Here is a 20,117-nt window from a genome sequence, read left to right as displayed (position 1 = left end):
CGGCCATTCTGAACGTCCAACATAAGCTGTCGTTGTGTGACTGTGTGAATCATTTTCAACAGTTAGCTTTGCTGACAATTGTAAGTTGAACACTGTTTAATATACCGTAGATGTATGTGTGGGTTCTCAGTTATCCAGGTCATGGTTATCCAAAGCTGTTTGAATCAATTGTGGTGGTGGGACAAGAACAGCCCCCACCAGAACTGAAGAAACCTCTCGGATAAGAGGCGAAACGTCTTCAAGAAACTGTCTTAAAGTCTACTGGATTGATCTAAACAGCTTTGAATGACTGTTTAATATATACAGTATATACTCTGCATATGATACTATCATCAGAGTACAATAGAGTCATGTTTTTCCTGCTCTGCTCTGTGTCTGTGTGTGTCCTTGGGTTTTTCCATCATCCCTGGACGGCTCACATTTGTTTGACTAGATATGTGAGAGTTTACCTCCTCATGTTCTGAACTCTTTGTGACCTGAAGCAACTTTTAAATCAGTCTTAGCCGAGGTTACAGCGAAGGCAGAGATGCAGCTCCTGTACTTTACCAAAGTGTCAGCCGGCGAGGTCACAGCGGGTTGAGGAGACGATGAATCTCTTTACCGTTGTCTAGAAAAGTAATGAAATATCACTTGTGTGGCCTGTGTGGATTTTTTTTTTTTTTTTTTTGGCGTCATTTAGCGCTGCAGAGCTTGTTTTGTACTGCTGCCAATAAATAAATAAATAAACGGCATTGAGCTGCACCAGATACACTTCACATCAGCGCTTTTAATGCTAAGCAGGTTGTCCTTTAGCAATATGTTTATGCTAATGTTAATGTATGAGGTAGACTTAGGATTGTGCAGGATGCTGCCGCCGCCCACCGCTCCATTATAATCAAGGGCGCCCACTGTGCCGTCCAGATATAAGCCTGCCTGGTGTCGTCAACTCTAGTGCAATTAAAATAATGAGATTTAAGCTAAATAAAACCGGTGATAATAAAGGAATGAGGGACATGACCACAGCAGGAGGAGAAGCAGATATCATGTGTTTAATTTCAGCACATTTTAATAAAGTAGTGGGAATAAAGAATAAATTCTAAGAATGAACCGCTTATAACCTGCTTATTTGTTTCCTAAATGTTCTGCTGTTTTTATGTGTTCTAAATGATTATTCTTTCTTTGTTGTAGAAATATTTATCGTCATTTATTGAATAATGAGGTCAGAATGGTTCCAGCTCCCCACCACGGTCAGCAGAATCCTCTGCCTTCATCATCATCATCATCATCATCATCGTCAGCCCCTCTGCATCCCCTCATCCGGCTCTAAAGCTGCCCTGATGAAAAGATAAAACACTTCTCCGGTCCTATGACTCCCAAATCTTCCATATTCTGTTTGAAGTGACCCGCCGGTGACAGCGTTTGATCTGTTTGAGTTGGAGATTTTAGTTTTTTTAAGTTAGAGTCAAATGTCTGAGACAACCAGCATGAAGCTTTTGTCTCCTTGGCGCTGCTGCCGTGGGGGATGCTGCACCAGATTCACGCATCTGAAAATTTTAAACTTTCATCTCCACCATGTCCTCATTTTGCTCCTGTTGTGCAGAAAAAAAAATCTCTTTGTGAATTAAAGTTGTTTTGATCTGCCTGCTCTGCATCTCTTCCTCTTCTCGTGGTGAGTTCAAGTCAGTGGGATATTCCACCACTCCCGCTGGTCACCGGTGGTCTTGATCAGCTAAATTAGACTCCTTCTAATGACAGGTCTTGACCTTGTGACCTTATTTTCCTTCCACACACAGTCTGGATTTCTTCAGTTTCCCAAATTATGAGAATTATCCTCCTTAAATCCAAATAACAGCTCACACATGGTCATGAGTTACAAAGATCTGCACAGAAAGGGCAGAAGGGCCTCAGAGAAGAAATCAAGTCATGAATTCTATGCACACATTCTTTCACACACACTATATATTCATAAACTTTATCATTAAAATTCTTTCACTATGTTCACAGAGCTAATCGCTAACCTTTTGTGTTAGAGAGGTTGTGTTTGATGGAGAAAACTGAATCCATATTAGTGGAAAGGTGTCAGAAATGTCTACAGGTTAATCAATGGGAGTAGAATGGGTTGTTTCACAATACAATCCATTGCTTTAGCATGTAATATAATAAAACCAACTCAAAAGCGTGTACAAATATATTTAAAAACAACAAAAAATAGAGTGAATAGATGTACAAAGACGCCACACACTCCTTCTTCTTTACCAAGAAAGAAAGGAAGAAGTGATCATTGGCCTTATAATGAAACTGGAGGTAGAGTCAGCCAATCAGAAGACAGATGATCAGTGTGTTCCTCAAGCTGCCCTGATGGAAGCCGTGTGTGTGTTCAGACCGATCTGGTGATCCGATAGCGACGGGACGGGGACACCGTGTTCAGCACCAGAACTGGCCTACGCTTATCTCCACTGATTTATTACCGTGGAACGATAAATTCACCATCTGGTTTTCCCCCAACAACTTAATCCGATATAAAGTAAATAATAAAGTACACTTTAAAAATGCTGCAGCTGTTACATCTTACAGTACGGCGGCTTTCACTAAAGCATGTAAGGATAAATAGGCAGGAATCGAAGTGGTGTGTCCTAGAGCAAGACTGAAATACAGACGATCATTTCTGCACTGAGGAAACAAAAGTTTGTAAGAAAAGTTATAATTTGATGGTAAACGTTGAAGGCCAGTCATTTCATTTGTTCACAGTGCAACACCTCCTGCAATTAACACGACAATAACATGAATTATTGATCGTCTACAAGTGAGTCTGACGCATATTTAGATCCAGAGTGGTTATTAAATTCTGTTTAGGTCATGGTTTCACTGTTTCCTCTTAAAACAATGAATCCCGTGGACTCTCCTTAAAATAGTTTTACATAAACACACACACACACAAGCACACACACATTCAGACTTAAATGCATTACTATTAAGTTTTATGAAGCAGATTTGTTTGATGGGACACCAGAAGCAGCTCCGCTGCAGCTTTTTGAGCAGAAGTTCTCCTTCGAATCATCCAGTGAAGAGGCTTCTATGTAAACCAGAGAGGAAGAGGAGGAGGAAGAAGAAGAGGAAGAGGAGAGGTGGTGAAAGTAAAAGTTACTGCATCCCCTCTGGGATTACAGCGTCTACTGTTACTGACAGCATCTTTTATGCAGGAGGAATGTGTGCCAGTGGGTGTGTGTGAACGTGGGTGTGTGTGTGTGCATGTGGGTGTGTGTGAATGTGGGTGTGTGTGTTCCAGTGGGTGTGTGTGAATGTGGGTGTGTGTGTGCATGTGGGTGTGTGTGCAAGTGGGTATGAGACTTGAGACAGCTGCAGACCCATGGATCGGGGTGTGTGTGTGTGTGTGTGTGTGTGTGTGTGTGTGTGTGTGTGTGTGTGTGTGTGTGTGTGTGGCAGGTGGGGGGGGGGTGCTGTTTGTTTTCCTGAAGCAGTGGGAAAAAAGGGGGCGTGTCCCTGCACAGGATTGGTCCAGCTGGCTGATTCCGGCGTGTGTGTGACATCATAACTCGGTACCTGACCTACTTACAGCGGCCGTGACGTCACTCCAACGTCTCGCCGTGGCTCCGCCTCCTCCTCTTACACAACCCCTTTTCTTTCTCTTGGCCTCTTTTCATCTTCCTGCTCTCTCAACCCTCATTTCAATCATTTCAATCTTTTTTTTTTCTTTCTTGTTTATCTTCTTTTATTCTCACTCAGACACAAACCATCAGGAACAGAGTGAAACAGCAGAAAGCCTGAGAGCCAGAGCGTCTAGCCACCAATAACCTATTTTCAACAGATTAAAGCCATATTGATTAATATTAACGTGTTAGAAAGCAGCACTGGCTCTGATCAGATGTGGGTTGTTTTGTATTTGAACTGCAGACGACGCATTGCTGGAATCAGAAATCCTCAGAACATTTATGTAATATAACGCGCTGAGATGCATATGTATAAATACATATAATGCATTAATCCACAGCAGTGGGTGACTGTGATGTCACTGTATGTATTGTGAGTTGAGCTTGCATAACAAGTCCATGACAAACAGTCATGCTGTTCTTCAAAGCTCAGGCATCAAATAAAATAGGCAGTTATTTGTTAGCATGTTAAAGCCAAAATTAGTCTTTTTTAAAATATTCTGGGAAAAGGTAACTTTATGACATGCAAGCTACGATTCTGCAAAGTGATGTCATTCCTTTCGGGTTGATTTCAATAAATATAACAAAATAATATAACATTTTATATAATAATATAAAATCTTTATTTTTTTTAATAGTTTTTACAGTTTTTTTGCACATACATGTTTATATTGTACATTTCTTTTTATTGTGTATTTTACTTCTTTATGTGCTTTAATTTTATTTTATTTTGCTTTATCGTGTATTTTACTGCTTTCTGTGCTTTCAATTGCCCCTCAGGGACAAATAAATTTTTTTAAATAAAATTAAACAAAATTCACAAATCCAAACCGTTGTGTTTCTGATTTCTTCTTGTGCTGATTTCTTGATGTTGACGCTCCAACCACTAAAAGGGTCCAGGTTGAGTGCATCCTTACAATTTCCATCCTCACTGATTAATATCCTCATTTTAATTTTCCAGTTTTGATCTAATCGACCTGCATGCATGCACCAGTGCTTCAAACATCTCGTTCCGTTAAATACATCTTCATGCTGCTGCTATTTTTACTTGAGCACCATTGATGCATTTTGCACACAGTGCTGTCATCCAGCAGCAGCAGCTGCATCAGCGTACATGTATGAGTGCATTATGGTGGGAAACAGATGTACCAGCAGATTTTTTTTGTGTTTTTGAACACAAGCAGATTATCTGTGAGGAGCAGGGCGGCTGAGGGCTGATTAAGGCAGCGGGGTGTGATCTAATCTGAGGATTGTTGTCTGATCGGACAACAATCGGGTTTAAGAGAAGGGAGGATGAGGACAGAGTTGGGTGCTTACAGTAAATGGGAAACCAGTGAAGGATGGAGGGATGGAGGGTGAAACGGTGAGAAAGTGAGGAAGATAATCCAACTTTTTCTCCCTGTGGTGAAGAAGAGAGAGGAAAAAACACCTCCTCTGCTCCTCTTCTGCTTTGTGTTCAATGGAATCCCCTCTTTCTCTCTCATTTATATTCACACCAGCTATGAGGCTAGTCACAGGGCAACTATTCACCACACACACACACACACACACACACACACACACACACCGTTACAGTCGGAGGCGTCTGTGTGAGGATAAATTAAGTGCAGACACAAACAGGCCGGACCCAAACAGAAGCAACGGGAGACGTAGGAAAGGTTTTTGTTTTTTCACAGCTCTCACATCCAGCTGGCAAACAAAAAATAAAAAATACAGACAGGATTTAATGCTTCAGGGTGGGACGTTCAGGTGGCTCATCAGTGCATTATGGGATCTTTTAATTAGCTCCATTCAGATTAATTGAACCATTATCGAAGCACCTCAAACCTGAACACTTACCTGTGGAGAATCGCAGCTTCTTCTTTTCTTTTTTTTTCATTTTGGCATTATTGTTAATTTAAAATGTTTAGATCCATTTTTTGCACATTTTAGTAATAAATAATCCACACAATACCTGAAAAAAAAAATAAGGAAGAAAAAAGTCACAAGACTGTGTCATTTATAACTTGCAAACATCTGAACAGGAAGTCAACTCAGCAATAATAAGACAATAAAAGCACGCAAACCTGTTCTATACACCTAAGGTATCTAAAACAGCTCTGTGCAGCACATTTTAAAACGTAATTAAAATAATGCAGATATTGTAAAATGCACACATGAATAACTATTTCCAAGAAAACAAACGATAAAACACTTTTCATCCAATTAAACGTTCCACAGCAGCGACAAACAGCTCTCAGCTGGTGTTTAAACCAGAAGTAATGATCTGCTGACACGCCGTTACACCTCATTTCTGCATCCATCGTCCTCCTTTCTGCACGTCACTAAATCATCTCCGCTCATCCTGCATTCTCTCCATCTGTCAGCGACTCCTCCATCTGTTTGCAGCCTCATGCATCTCATCCACCTCTCCTCAGTCGTTCTTCCTCTCATTATCCTGACTTCTGTCCCTTCTTTCATGACAGTTCATCCTCATTGATTAGTCATCCCTCCTTCCTCCTCATTCCTGCCAGAATTCTGCTCTTGCCCTCATTACTGTACCTCCAAGGCCTCTACAGCCTCCCGGCACCATAATGTATATTTATGGGGAGGCTGTGTGATGAAAAATATAGGATTATTAGCAACAAGTGCATTTATATTCATTCTTATTTTGCATTCCAGTTTTGAAGCAATTACAGTGTTAAGTGCTCCACAGTGCGAGAGATTAAATTAGGCTTTATTAAGTTACTTCTCAATAATGTCAACGAATGGTTAACTTGTCAGCATTTTAGCCAAGATTTAAAATAATTTTTGCCTCCAAGAGAAGGAAAGAAAGATTAAGAGGTCAAATTCTGCACCTGCCCTCACCTGAGATATTAGGAATAAAAAAAAGATTAAATAAAGAGTAAAACTTTAGAAATAATAATAAAATTTAAATTTAAATTTAAAAAAAACACTGAAAAATAAAATTGCTTCAGTTGCAATTCAAAGCTTCACCCACCCGAAATACATTTTAATCACCCTCTCGTCCTATTGCACCATTTATAAAGATCTGTTTTAATAACTGTCTCCATGGGAATTGCACCAGAAGCTCAGACAGGTTCCAACTTGGAAAAAAACAACATGTTTATTCATTTAACATATGGAATAACAGAACAAAAACAGACCAACATGGAGAAGCACTGCATCACAGGAGAGCCAAGGTCGGTGAAGGTCACACCGCTTCAACAAATAGAAGTGTTTAAACACAAAGGAGGATTTTTTTTGTTTGTTTGTTTTCTTACAAACAGAAGGTGGAAACTTTTTCTGCAATCAACAGAAATTCAGAAAATTCTTTTCCAAAAAGTAGTGGGTTGTTGTGTTACATCGCCCCCTGCTGGTTAGGAGGCAGCTGTACAGCAGCTGAATGTAGTTTCATGCCTAAATGTGTGGCGTCTCAAACATTGAAGCATATTTTTATTCCCAAATTCAGCCAAAGTCAAGCAATAACTAGACAGCATTTGGAGCAACAGGTGAGAAAAACAATTTTTTTTTAAAAATCGGTCAATTAACTTATTTTTCTTAAATACACAGAATGACTTATAACTCCAAATTTAAACATATCTTGGATATGATGTTACATTTATTCGTAACACATCAGACTGTGTATATAACCGATAAAAGAAATAAAATGAACGAAAACAGTAATCAAAGCATCACGTTACTAGCTTGAAAAACTAAGAAAAAAAAACAACATCAGGAAATCCAGTATTTGATATATTTATCAAACCTGTGTGATAGAGGGTAATTTCTACAATACGCTGTATAGAACCGTCCAATCAAAATCAGCAGGTAGGAGCATGTGACCACCGTGTGCGGGTACAATCATACACATTGTATTTATTGTTTATCTGTGTGTGTGTGTGTGTGTGTGAGTGTGCGCGCGCAGTAATTAGGAGTCATCCCCATTGGCGCTATCACCATCATCCTCTCCTTCCTCTTGCTCGCCTTCCTCCTCCTCGTCCTCCTCGTCTTCCTCTCTGCCTCGGCTCTTCACCTGTACAACAAAAGGAGAAGACGCTGAAGGAACGTGTCTCAAAATCCACCTCTTCTTCCTCATCTTGCTCTCCTCACCTCGTCGTCGTCCTCCAGCAGATCTCCCTCCTCCTCCGAGTCGTTCATCTCCTGGCTGTCCCGGTCCCGCTTGGCGCCGCCGTCGTCTTTCTTGCTGGAGCCGGACGAGTTGATGGAGACCTCACCGGGTTCTGGTTTGGAGCTCTTCATGTCTGGTGATGGTAGGAGAGCAGATGGGATGGAGATGGATGGACGGTGTTCAAATTAAGCAAAGATTTAACTTTTTTTTTAACCCAAAATGAGCAAAAAAATACACTACAATTAAGGATTACTTTGAATTTACTGAGTAAAAGAACATTTTTTTTGGCATATATTTAAAGCAGAGTGGACATTTTCACAGTAGATTAACTTAAAGGGTTTCAATACTTCTGTCACTACTCCAGGGGGGCCGACCTGACTTCTTGCTGTGGTCCTTCTCCATGCGTTCGAGGCTCTCCAGCAGGTAGTCCACCTTGTGTTTAATCTGCGTCAGCTCCCTCTTGATGGACTGCAGGTCGTCCACCTTCACTGTGGGGGGGGGGGGTAACAGCAGACAACCATTGATGGAGGAGGTATGGTGATGGAGAATGACAGGGGGGGGGGGGGTTGTAATTGTGACATCTATGACGCCTTACTTGTGCGGGAAGTCCTCTGGCTGCTCTTGGAGGAGGAGAAGCTGGTTTTGGTTCGTCGGCTCCCCCCACCGCCGCTCAGACTGACCCTCGGACGCTTGGAGGGGACGACCGGACGGGAAATGGGGGGAGGAGGAGGGGGAGGCACCCGGGACTGGTAGGAGTACATCCTAAGAGAAGGACGGACAGAAATATTGGGATCCGATGACAATATTCAAAAATATTTGGTGAATTTGTCAAGTTATTTAATTTTAAATATTATTATGATAAAGATTCATTCAAAACCTGGAAAGCTCAGTTTAAAACACACAACACCAAAAAAAAAAAAAAACCCCAAAAAAAACAGCAGACTATTAAATTTTGCCTAAATGAACTTTTTCTGATGTCAAAACAAAATTATAAAAAAGAAGCCACCTTATAATAATAAATGTATAATAAAGCCATCATGTAAACTAGCTGCTAAATGCATTTATTTTCCGTTTCAACACTTTTAGGGGAGAAAATGTCTACGAATAAGAAACAAACATGAGCAATAAAGTAAACACACGAAGTACCTGTCATAATAATCCCTCTGGAAGTCATAATCCAAATCGAGGGATGAGCTGTGGAGGAAGGGGACACGGATGGTGGGATTAAAACCCTTTACATTACAACCAGCACTGTGAATGGGGGTGGGTGGGGGGGGTGACTTTGCACCTGTACATGTCTCCCGCCGAACGCTTCATCGTCTTTGACCTGTGAGGTTTGGGTTCACCTGCCAGGTTGATGTCTGGGGGAGGAAGGAAAACGAGAGAAAGAAGACAATATTCAGTCTAAATCCCTGCATGTTAAAATATTACATTAAATTTATTTCTGTAAAATCAACTTACATATATACGAATAACAGAGAAAAAAACAGCTATTAAAAATAAAAATTAAACATATATATATAAATTAGCATCATTTAGCTTCGCACAAACATCGGAAACAAAGTAACCCTGACCACCTCACCTAGCACCTGTCCCACGATCATGCGGCCGTCCTCCCCCCCCACGGCGGCCCGGGCGTTCCTCTCGTTGGAGAACTGGACGAAGGCGTAGCCCTTGTGCACCGAGCAGCCCACCACTTTGCCGTATTTGGCGAAAATGGCCTCGACGTCAGCTTTGGTGACCAGCAGGGTGTTGAGGTTACCGATGAAGACACGGGAGTTGAGGGAGCGGGGGTCGGTCTTGTTGGTCACGTTGCTGCTGGCCATCAGGCTGGAGGTGGAGGACGACGAAGACCAACTAGACAGGAGGAGAGAGGAAGCGAGGAGGGGAGACGTGAGTCGGGAGGCGAGATTTCGACGGAGGAAATGTTTCTCAAGTGTTATAATTTGTAGAAAATGAAGGACAGGGTTGAGTTTTGACCTCGAGAGCGTTAAAGCTCCTTGACGCCGACAACTAAGAGCATGTGTCAAATTTAAATTAAGGTCTTCTCATTTGTGTTGTTTTTTATTTTTAAGAAAAATAACAATTTTGCAAGGTCAACATCACATAAAAATGTTTTTTGGGGGGGATGCCCTTCAATTTACTGTCATGTAGGTGAACACAAACAGCAGCAACTTCCTCTGGGTGAGAGAAACAGCTTCACATGCATCTTTAATAACACTGTAAAGCACATTAATAAGGATCAAATCCCACTTTGGGTTGGGTTCAGGGAGACTATTTCACACAAAGTGTGTGTGTCTGTGTGTGTGTGGCGTCAACAGATCTAGATAGCAGAACAGAGAGTGTGATCGGGTCAGGAAGCGTCCAGCACTCACTCCATTGTGTCTGGACTCGGGTCGGTGGAGGTCTGCCTGTCTGTGTGAGTCTGTTGGAGAGAAGAGGGTCATCGAGGGACTGTGAGATGCATTCGGGGACTGTGGGAGTACAGCTACTACACCTCCAAACCCATTTCTTTTTTTACTTTTGGTATTTTTGGCAAGCCAAGAATTGATTAAAAAAGGGAAAGTTTTTTTTTGTTTTTTTTTAATGGATGCTGCCATAAAACAAAAATCCACCTGTGGAACAAATGGCTGTGTGTTAATACAGAACAAGGTATTGCATGAAGTTAAAAATTGGTGAAATAAACAGATCGCCACTCATAATATTCCGTTTATGCGCCGCCTTAAACTTAAATTGGCAGTTGTGGACCTCATCACCAACATCCAGCTAAGATTCCCACTGGGAATATTTGAATATGTGTCCCATAACCTCTATATGTGCATCTTTAAAAAAAGGATCATAACTAAAAGTTAAAAAAAAAAACACCAAGTTTGATGCATATGAATCAGGAGGACACCTAAGGGTGCAGATAACTTCACTTTTCTCAATAATTTCAATATATATAAAATAATCTGCCGGTGTGATAACCCAGATTATGAATGTCATTGTGTGCATGTCGCTGAATAAATGTGCCAAATAGACGGACCTGCTGTGATTTCAGCTCTCCAAAGAGTTGACCTATAACATGAAATATTTATATTTTGGTCACACCTGGTAGATAAATTCATTCTTTGTATTTTTTCGCATCTTAATGTACTTTTCTTTCACCATCAGGCCTCAGATCTCCTCAAATCACTGGCGTTTTTTATTTGTCTTTTCTTTTTGTCCACCCTTCACCTTGAGCGCTCCTTGGCGCTCCATCCAGCAGACCGTTGGTCCAATCAGCCGCTCCGGCCATCGGGTTGCGTCTCACCTGCCAAAAAACGCAGTGCTGGCTGCCAGCTGGGCCAAACGGTTACCCAGCAGCCACCTCTCCATCGCTGCCCAGTCGCTGCTAGCAGGGGATTACATGGCAGCAGACTGTTGGGCCAGAGCTTAATGCTCTCTGCTCCCCGACACGATCTGGATGGGATCGTTTTATGGCTTGGCAAGCAGTTTGGAGTGTGTATACACACATATGTGTGTGTGTGTGTGTTTACAGGGAGCCACTCAGCAAATGTTTGTGACCCATTGGGGTTCATGTGGGAGTATCCAGGGTTTATATACAAGCATTCAATGAGCTTTTCATGTGGAGACTGTCTACTGGACATAAGAGAAGCTGATGTGTAACAGACTGATGGAACTATGCAGGTCATCTTGTTTGTGATCAACTTAATTCTTGTCCTGTATTTGGCACATATATTCGTGCAGCGCAATGGAAATGCAGAAATGTGTTAGTAACAGATTTTCTACTTGATAGAGGAGACCCTTTTGTGTTTTAAGTGGATTCATGGCAGTGTTTTAATTGAAATTAACGTTTTTAAAAGGTCCTACTCTCTGCCTCATCCGGGCTTTATTGTTTTTCTGAGTAGTAATCTCAGGGCTCGTTACATCAGTCATGAGTTGGACGAAGTTTTGTGCTTCCACTGTGACTCGACACGACAAAACAGCAGCTTTGCAAACGTGTGTGTGTGTGTGTGCAGTTTGGGCACAATAAAGAAGTGTAACAAAAAAAACCAATCAGATTGTTTTTGGAAAAAAAAGTTCAGTGAATCTTTTCTAAGTGAGAAATAATTTATAGTCGATAAAAGGTCATTAGAATCAGAAAAAGTTAGTAATTCATGGTATTTTGTTGACATGCTTGTTGTAATGGGTAGAAACAGACTACCAGGGGTGGGGAATAATGGTGATCAGAAAAAGACCAGATTGGACTCCATCAAGACATGCACACACAAAAAGAGGAAAAACCAGCCAAAATCTGGGCTCAATTTGGTTTCATAAAAAGTCTGGATGTTATTCAGTAAGTAGCTGCTAAAGTGGGGGCTAATGATCAGCACTCAACATTAATTATCATGAACTGGGAACATATGAGAGCTTATGTGAGAGGCCACTTGCACCAAACAGCTGATTCTCTACTTTCACAGCATGAAAGGAAAAACAAAAAAACCCACTACATGCTACTTTCTCTGGGAAATCCAAGAGGGGTGAAAACAAGCTAAATTACAAAAGGGATGAAAACAAAAGGAGAAAATAAAAATAAAAAAAAGTAATGCAAAAGTTGAGGTGAAAAATAAACCAAAAAAAGTCGAGTCCAACTTACGATTTGCTGCGGCTCAAAAAAGGGGCTTCAAAAACTAAAAAAAGGGGGAAAAAAAGACGGAATATTAGAAAATAGAAGCTTGGAAAAATTCACTACAACTATTATTATTACTACAAGCAAATTAGAGGCATGGAAGCTAACTAGCTGGTGTTGAAAATAAAATGAACTGTTGACACAAATCAGAGCCTGGTGGGGGTCTCAGTTACTATAAACTACATTTACACAATAAATATGAACTTTAATCAGTTTAATACCCCAGAACTGATGTGATGTTGTGAACTGAATCGAACCAACTGCTTCAGATTTGAAGTAAAATTGTAAGATGTACGGCCTGAGGGGTTTTTGTGCTTTAGTTTCACTTGTTGCTTGAATTAATGATGTTTTTGGATGAATTTTTTTTTTTTACTAATATAACACAAAATAACAATCAAGCTGCACTGAAATGCCTGAGACCTCATTGGTTTATTGCTTACTGGGAAGAAAACAATGACAAATAAGAAGTGAGATAACTTCTGAGGTGGTTTTAGACTTTTTGACAGTAGTCGCCCCCTGGTGGTCATTATCAAGAAAGCAGCTCTAATGACTCCCACATTGCTGCATGTTGCTGACAGGGATTATAGATCCAGTTATTAATCTACCAATTAATCATAAGATTCTATTGCTGATGTATTCCAGTGCTACAGCTGCTTCAAATTTAATTTCAATGAAAACATGTCAGTAAAAAGAGCATTTGAGGGAACCTGAATATAAAACAGCCTTTTTTTAGCTGCTCTGCTAAAGATTAAGAATCGCAAAAAAGATCAAGAGTTCATTTCTCGGTATTTTCATAAACACAAAAACGCTTTTGTCCATTTTTATGTGTCCATTCTTCTATTAATATGCAAACTGAAAAATAATAGCAGGAGAACATCAGAGAGTAGCGTCAGCTTCAAAATGAATGTGAAAGCATAAATGTGTGTATTTGTGTGTGTGTGTGTGTGTGTGTGTGTGTGTGCAGGGGGGCGGGGGATTGGTCAGTCTTTCCTCCTGACTGCCCACCTATAGTCGAGGGCAGAACAGGACCCCTGTTCAATGACACTTCCAAAAGGACACCCTGGGGGTGTGCATGCTGGGGGGTGGGGTGGGGCAGAAGAGGAGGAAAGACGTGTGTGTGCACTTTAGTGAGCCTTCATCAGTCTATCGACAGATAAATAATCAATTAGATGGTATGAGGTGATCAAGTCAAGACAAAAAGTGAGGTGCGTGAGCAGCTCCTTGCAGGGGCCCCGGGGCCCCCTACGACTCGGTGGCTTAACAGCTCTAAGAATAACCTACGACTGAATGAATCAGTTTCTCAGTCTGGAAATAAACTTAAGATTAGATCAGAATTACCAAAAGGTACAAATTATGTCACACCGATGCTACAGAAATCCCAGGTCCATGACTCCACATTACAGCAAAGCACTGCTGTGCAAATTGTTCTGTAAAATGCACCCACTGTTCACTGAGAGGGGGGGGGGGGTAAAAAGCTCATTACGTCATTCCTGAGATGAAAATACTGTCTTAGCATCGCCAAAATCACAAAGAAAATAGAAAAAAAAAACACGTCTCATCATGAGTCAATGTCAACAACTGTAAAATCAAGTTACAGGCGGGGGCAAAATGCAGGATGAGAATAAAAAACCTTTCAAAAACACATTTCCAGAAGAAGGCCGACCCACAGTCCAGGAAAGACTGGAACAATTCTCCATATTTTTCTTTTCTCTTAGAAAATATGACCACAATCACCAAGCAATTACGTAACACAGCAAACCCTAAAAAATAGAGGTTTTTCAAATGTCTCATTCGAAAAATAAAAGCAAAAAAACTTGTTGTAAAAGCTACTTAGAACTAGTTTCTGCGCAGCTCACACTGCCATTACAAAATGTACGCCACTAAAGCCAAACACAGTCTCAGAAATACCAGCAGGAAAAATGCATTTAAAAATAAAAACAAAAAGTCCAAAAGACGGTTCAAAGTCAGGAAAAAATAAAAAATAGGGAAAAATCTCTCGGTAAAAATACTCACCAGGAGCTTAATACTAAAAATGAGTAAAATTCAACGCTGTTTTTACTTGAGTGGTAGGTAAAGATCCGCTTACGGCTCTGCAGGCTGTTTGTATCACCTTGAAAGCAGCAGACACGAAATGGCGTCGATTCGTACGCGAAGCAGCGAGATCCCGCCCACTTCCGTTTACGCGATTATGATTGGGCATCAGGATTTTTGGTTTCAATATAGGCTTCAGGGATTAGTGGATGCGCTTGTCAATCTGGCACAGCAACGACGACATATCCGGTAGACGACGCAAGCGAATGGACCTGTTTTCGGTCGATTTGAATAATAATTACCGATAGATCGAACAAAGAGGAACAACACAGCGCTGGAAAGGATAAAATTCGACATTGTTTTAATTCTTGACCTGTGATGCGCTGATAATGAAGCCCGTATTTATTTATTGCTTGTATTTACATGAAGCGACATGACGGTGAGCGCTTTGGGTGCGTGCTTGTGCGCGCATTTACAACACCGGAAGGAGATGTATGTGATGTTATAAAACGCATACATAATGTATACTGCAATATGTAAATTAAAAAAGAACGCAGTTTATCTGTGCGCCAAATAATATAAACAAAAATACAAATTAAATTGTTTCAGTGTCACGTGTAGAAACAATTCTGACATAGTTTTGCTATACAGTACTCATCTTTTATTCTGCCAATATGTGTGTTAATGTCTCTGTGTTCTTTTTTTAATGTAATGTAAATAATTTTTTAATTTTTTTTATTGTTAATTTTTTTGGATTTAATTCGAGCACATTTCTGCATTCAGCTGTGGATCTCATCATTAATGATGATGACAGGAAGTAGAGAGAACTGTTTGTAGGACATGGACTTGTGCAATAAATATGTAAACCATGTTAGTCCATGCATATAATGCATAGACTAACATATTAATGTGAATCCGACAGGTGCAACTGACAGGTTCATATCTTGTTTAATTCTAATAGATAGCTGATATTTTACTGTTGTTCAATAAAGTATAACATTTTTTCAACGCCAGATACTTTAATCAAAAACCATTTCAAAACATTTCTTAAAAACTGAACATGATCAAACTTGGATGTTATGCGAAATTTCAAGAGCTTGTCCATTTTCTTACAAAAAAAACAAGATTTTTACGGAGAAACAGCAATGTCATAAATAGCAACCAAACAACTTTTTAATACACCCGTGACTGAATGGATTGTGAAAGCAGGGTCACCACATCAGTTTCTGTGAGGTAAGACCTGAGAAGCAAAGAAATACAGCTTCAATATAGCATATTTAAATAAAAAGTAGTGAAAACAGTTGCTGTTCCTGAATGTACCTCTGATATCAGCCATCCTCCTGCGATGTCGAGGAGTCATGTCAAATCTTGGGGTGGTGTCAGGTGTTCTCAACACCTCCTCCAATCTTCGTTGTTCCACATCTTCCTGCAACGACAGAAAATGGTTACAACAGCCTCGTTGGTCTCTTTGACCAGAGAGGGACAGTATTTTTCTTTTACAACATATTATGAAAACCTGCGTAGGAGTTGGCTGGTGTTTCCTCCTGGTGGCGGGAGTGTTTGGTCCTGGGCTTTTGGGTGCATTTTTCTGCTGTTCCCTCTCTCTCTGCAAGAGGATGTTCTGTCTGGTGGTCCTATACTCCAAAGAAAAGTTGCTGATAATTCTACAGAAGTCTTCTGCTTTGGTCTCTCTCACTGTTGCTTTAGAGTAGCCCAGGAATAAGAGGAAAGAATGGAATCTGGAGAACAAAGAAAATCAGCCAGTTTAGCGCTACAGCTAAAAGTTTTACGACACTGAGAAATAATAATTATAGTTTTTCTCCACAAAAGTTTGACAGGAAGAGAAAATATAGTTAAAAAAAAAAAAGACTTCTGCAGCTAACCGGTTGATAACCCGGCGATGGACGGCTCTCAGCACCTTCAGCCTCTCCTCACACTCCTTCAAAACCTTTGGCAACCGGTGGCACAGTAAACCCTGTGAGGATAACGCCTCGTCGTCTCGTCCTCCTCCTGTCCTCTTCTCTGCACTTCCTCTTTCCCTTTTCTCGTCTGCCTTGTCCAAAATCTTCAGCTGCTCCCATGATGCTTTGCACAGCGCCTCCAGCTGGGTGAAATTGGACTGGACCAATGAGAAGTCACACTGCAAGAAGGAGAATTGACATTTATGCATTTTGAACTGAGCTCTGAATGAATTAACAGACTTTATTTTCTACTTGGTAACAATTGCAGACTACAAACTTGGGATAATTCACCTTGCCAGCTTTCGTAACCGCGGCGATGTCAGAGTAGAGGTCAGAGGATTGTGGGTAGAGTTCCATCATCAGCACACAGACGTGGTGCAGCAGGGGCTGGCGAGTGTGTGTGTCCCTCACCTGGGAAAGCTTCCCCAGGTAACTCAGCTCAAACCCACGGGCCTTATTTGGCACATTAAAGTGTATTTGTTAAAACTGGCTATTGGGCGAAGTTGATTGAAGACCGCTCATAAACACAACACACTCACCTTACACGAATTGAGAAAGTTACCGATGGCTAACACCGTTGCTAGAATACATTTAAAGGTCTGGCTAGCTGAGAGTTGTTCCATGGCTAACTTCAGATGGAAGAGAGGCTCAGCAATTTCCTGTTAAGAGGAGGAAAACAATGTCATGAATTACATAAATTGTATGTTTTCCTTTTAATTTACAATAATTTTTCATGTTATGGTCAAGGACTGCTGTAATGGCAGCTTTTCTCTGATAAACATAGCTTGTGTAGGTAGCATGGTGGTCATGCTAAAGCTCATGATAACTCTCCAGATACAGGTTTGTTTTCAAATACAAATTTAGCTAATTAAATATTGTGTCTCAAGAGTATCAAAGCATATTGTAATGCAACCACAATATGAAAGGTCTTGATATCGTTATAGTTTTACAATTTCCACGGTCTTTATATATTTATTACCCTATTGCACATACATATATTGTTTACATTGTACATATCTGTTAATTGTGTATTTTGCTACTCATGTTGGCTTTCTGTGTATTATAATTTGCTGCTTTATGTGCCTTCAATTGCCTCTTGGGAACAAAAGGCATTTGAATTTGAATTTGAAAACAGACATCTCTATTTCATTGCATGTTGGCTCAACTTCCACTCACCCTTTCCATTGAGTCATAGTCCAAAGCGAAGGCCCACAGCTGGAGTCTGGACTTCAGGTGTGAAATTTCTCCCAAAGTGAGCAGGCAAACCTCGGCAGGAGCCATTGGGGAGTCGGGGTTCTGGGATTTTGCCTCCTTGATCTTGGAAAGTTCCTCTTCGGTTGGAATCAGCACTTGAAGCCTCTGTTTAAGTGGATATTACAATGAGATAAGAAGTTGTTCTGCTCATATAGTGGAAGTTGCAATTGCGCAGCTAGCTATCCAACTGAAACCCAAAATTTGCGGGACAGGAAGTGCATACCTGAACATCTTCTCTGTCCAGCACGCTGGTGTCCATGCTGTAGATAGCAGGGGGTAGGAGGCGTGGAGGGGGCAGCTTGCTCAGGGTGATGGTGATGATGTTACTCCTCTTCATCCCCAACACTGAGACTGACGGCTGTTTCTAGGTTTAGATATGGAAAGACATGAAGAAAATGAAGATAATCCAGACTATTTGGGGTGCATAGGGTTGTGATCAGCTGCACCAACACTGCTGGTTTATGTACCTTCAATTGCCACTTGGGGACAAATAAAGTTTTTTGAATTGAATTGAAGAGAATGTTTTTAAAAGTCAGATTTTTCCATCTGTAGTTGTGTATTTGAAGCTCTATAGTCCGCAAATAGGCAATGACAGACATTTGGTATAAAATGTCCTCATGTGTGAGACGTCAAACTGTTTAAATGGAGCTAAACAACATGCCAGCTAGTCAACATTTGTCTCTTCTATAACATCCAAACTCATGACAAAAGCAACTGATTACTCGCGCTTTCAGGAGTAAATCAACATTTTCCTCTAGACATGCCATCTTTTGTCTTACCTTCTTCCCAGAAAAAACCTTAAAACTGGTGCAATTGACCTTCGATACAAACAGGTACTCTAGTCGATTTGTGTCTAAGTAGACCGGCTCAAGTCTGGCCCAAATAGTCTGATTCCCAAAGTGGGTCATCCTGGGAAGGGGTGCCAAAGTCAGCAGTTCCCTCCAGTGAAGCTTTAAGGTGTGACCTTTTGTGGTTGCACTTTTAGTGGAGGTCAAAGGTGAGGCAATCGCAGGAGGAAGAGGAGGTGGTGCTGGAGGGCCTCTGAGAGCTACCAGTGATTCACCACAGGAGTTAATTCCTTCATCGTCTGTACTTTCTTCCTCATCCCAAAGGTCTGAGAAATCCAAGGTGTTGAGGCGAAGACGTGCAGCTGGGTTCAGGAAGCAACCCAAGGATTGGTCCAAATCCCATGTCAGGAGGTCATCCTTTGTTGGGTCTGACTCTCTCATTTGTCTTTCAGAGGCTTTCAGATCTCAGGAAAGGTCTGCTGATATTAAATTCTCCTTCCTAAGTTGTCTTGTCCTTTTCTCTTTTCGGTCAGAAATCTTAGCATCTGATTGTTTGTGGATGCTGAGCCTCACACAAATATCACACAAAAAACCCCTGAAATTTAAGCCACCTCTGGATGTTTTTGCAGCTTGGGTAACCTGCATCTGCCCGGGATGCAATCTAAAAACGAGCCAACTTTGATGCTCCGATCCAAGAGTGCACAGTTTTCATGGGGGATCCAGCAGAACTACCTACAACTGAAATCAAAAAGATGATCACTGAGTTTCGACGGATTCAGTCCTGCTTGAAGTTCTGATGAGAAAATCCAACGAAAGTCATCGTGCAGTGCTTCTAGAATGTGGACATCTTTTAACCGTTCAGCATTTCTTTTTCTGTAAGTGTGTGTGTGTGTGTGTGTGAGAGAGAGAGAGAGAGACAGAGACAGAGAGAGAGAGAGAGAGGTGCATTGGTCCGTTGGCACATTAGTCTTGGTTTATTTGAGTTGCACCCTTTCCCTTAATTTTCTTATCAAGTCTCCATCTCCTGTTTTTATTGCTACTTGCATATACACAAACCTCTCTATCTGGCACTGAAGTTTGGTTCCTTCCCTCCTCTGTTGCCTCCCCTTCTCCCCAGTGACGGGATTACAGATCTTGATTGACCTGCATCTCTTCTCTATTATATGTAATTTTGAGGACAAACACATCAGCAAGAGGAACAAAGTACGTATTCTTAATAAATATAGTTTTGCAGATCTGCATTTTGCAAGTATACAACGAGCTTCCAGGTGAATACATTACAATCCAATGGTATGAAGTATTGTAAAACATCCAGTGTGCAGTTTGGTCCATTTGCATGGCAGATATGCCATCATAATGATGATCCCTCCCCTGACTAAATTACACTTTATCTCGCTCAGTGGGGCTCATGGGACATGCAGGTCAAAATGAGCTTTACTTGAAAAGCGTCTCTCTCTTTGGCCATTTTTCTTCTTCTTTCAGGGTTGATGCACTGGAAGATAAAAAATGAAATGATCTTTTTCAGCTTCTAAAGTCTTGATTACATGACCACTCCCGAGTGAGGTCATGTAATCAAGACTTCATCAAGCTTCGTCTTTCACAAAGTTCATACAGCTGTGACATAAGCAAGTTTGATTTTTTTTAAAAATTATTTTAAAACTTATTAGCCACCAC

At 40.9% G+C, this 20,117-nt stretch overlaps 2 protein-coding genes across 2 annotated transcripts; both read right to left on the bottom strand.

Moving 5' to 3' along the window:
• Positions 1-6,723: 6,723 nt before the first annotated feature.
• On the bottom strand, positions 6,724-10,951 carry zgc:55733 (heterogeneous nuclear ribonucleoproteins C1/C2). The gene is given in 9 exon segments (XM_068308324.1): positions 6,724-7,662; positions 7,740-7,891; positions 8,133-8,246; positions 8,354-8,520; positions 8,905-8,952; positions 9,047-9,119; positions 9,341-9,615; positions 10,134-10,153; positions 10,155-10,951. Coding segments are annotated over 9 exon segments (1,158 nt in total). The 5' UTR covers positions 10,359-10,951; the 3' UTR covers positions 6,724-7,557.
• Positions 10,952-15,455: 4,504 nt separating this feature from the next.
• si:ch211-63p21.2 (FH1/FH2 domain-containing protein 1) lies at positions 15,456-19,321 on the bottom strand. Its single transcript, XM_068308481.1, has 9 exons — positions 18,435-19,321; positions 17,879-18,019; positions 17,578-17,760; positions 16,941-17,060; positions 16,693-16,854; positions 16,324-16,580; positions 15,957-16,179; positions 15,761-15,866; positions 15,456-15,680 (listed from the first exon to the last, which is right to left on the bottom strand). The coding sequence occupies exons 1-9, from the start codon at positions 18,882-18,884 to the stop codon at positions 15,652-15,654; spliced, it is 1,671 nt and encodes a 556-aa protein (XP_068164582.1). The 5' UTR covers positions 18,885-19,321; the 3' UTR covers positions 15,456-15,651.
• Positions 19,322-20,117: the final 796 nt, after the last annotated feature.

Source organism: Antennarius striatus, chromosome 23 (genome assembly GCF_040054535.1).
Source record: "Antennarius striatus isolate MH-2024 chromosome 23, ASM4005453v1, whole genome shotgun sequence".
NCBI classification, from domain to species: domain Eukaryota; kingdom Metazoa; phylum Chordata; class Actinopteri; order Lophiiformes; family Antennariidae; genus Antennarius; species Antennarius striatus.
The sequence above is the reverse complement of the archived record's forward strand: the minus strand, read 5'-3'. Positions and strand labels throughout refer to the sequence as shown.

Coding starts and splice junctions, on each gene's coding strand:
- si:ch211-63p21.2 (XM_068308481.1), bottom strand. CDS start 18,884: ATGAGAGAGTCAGACCCAACAAAGGATGACCTCCTGACATGGGATTTG. Junction 17,761..17,878: donor TGGACAGAGAAGATGTTCAG/GTATGCACTTCC, acceptor CCACTTAAACAG/AGGCTTCAAGTGCTGATTCC. Junction 17,061..17,577: donor ACTATGACTCAATGGAAAGG/GTGAGTGGAAGT, acceptor TCCTCTTAACAG/GAAATTGCTGAGCCTCTCTT.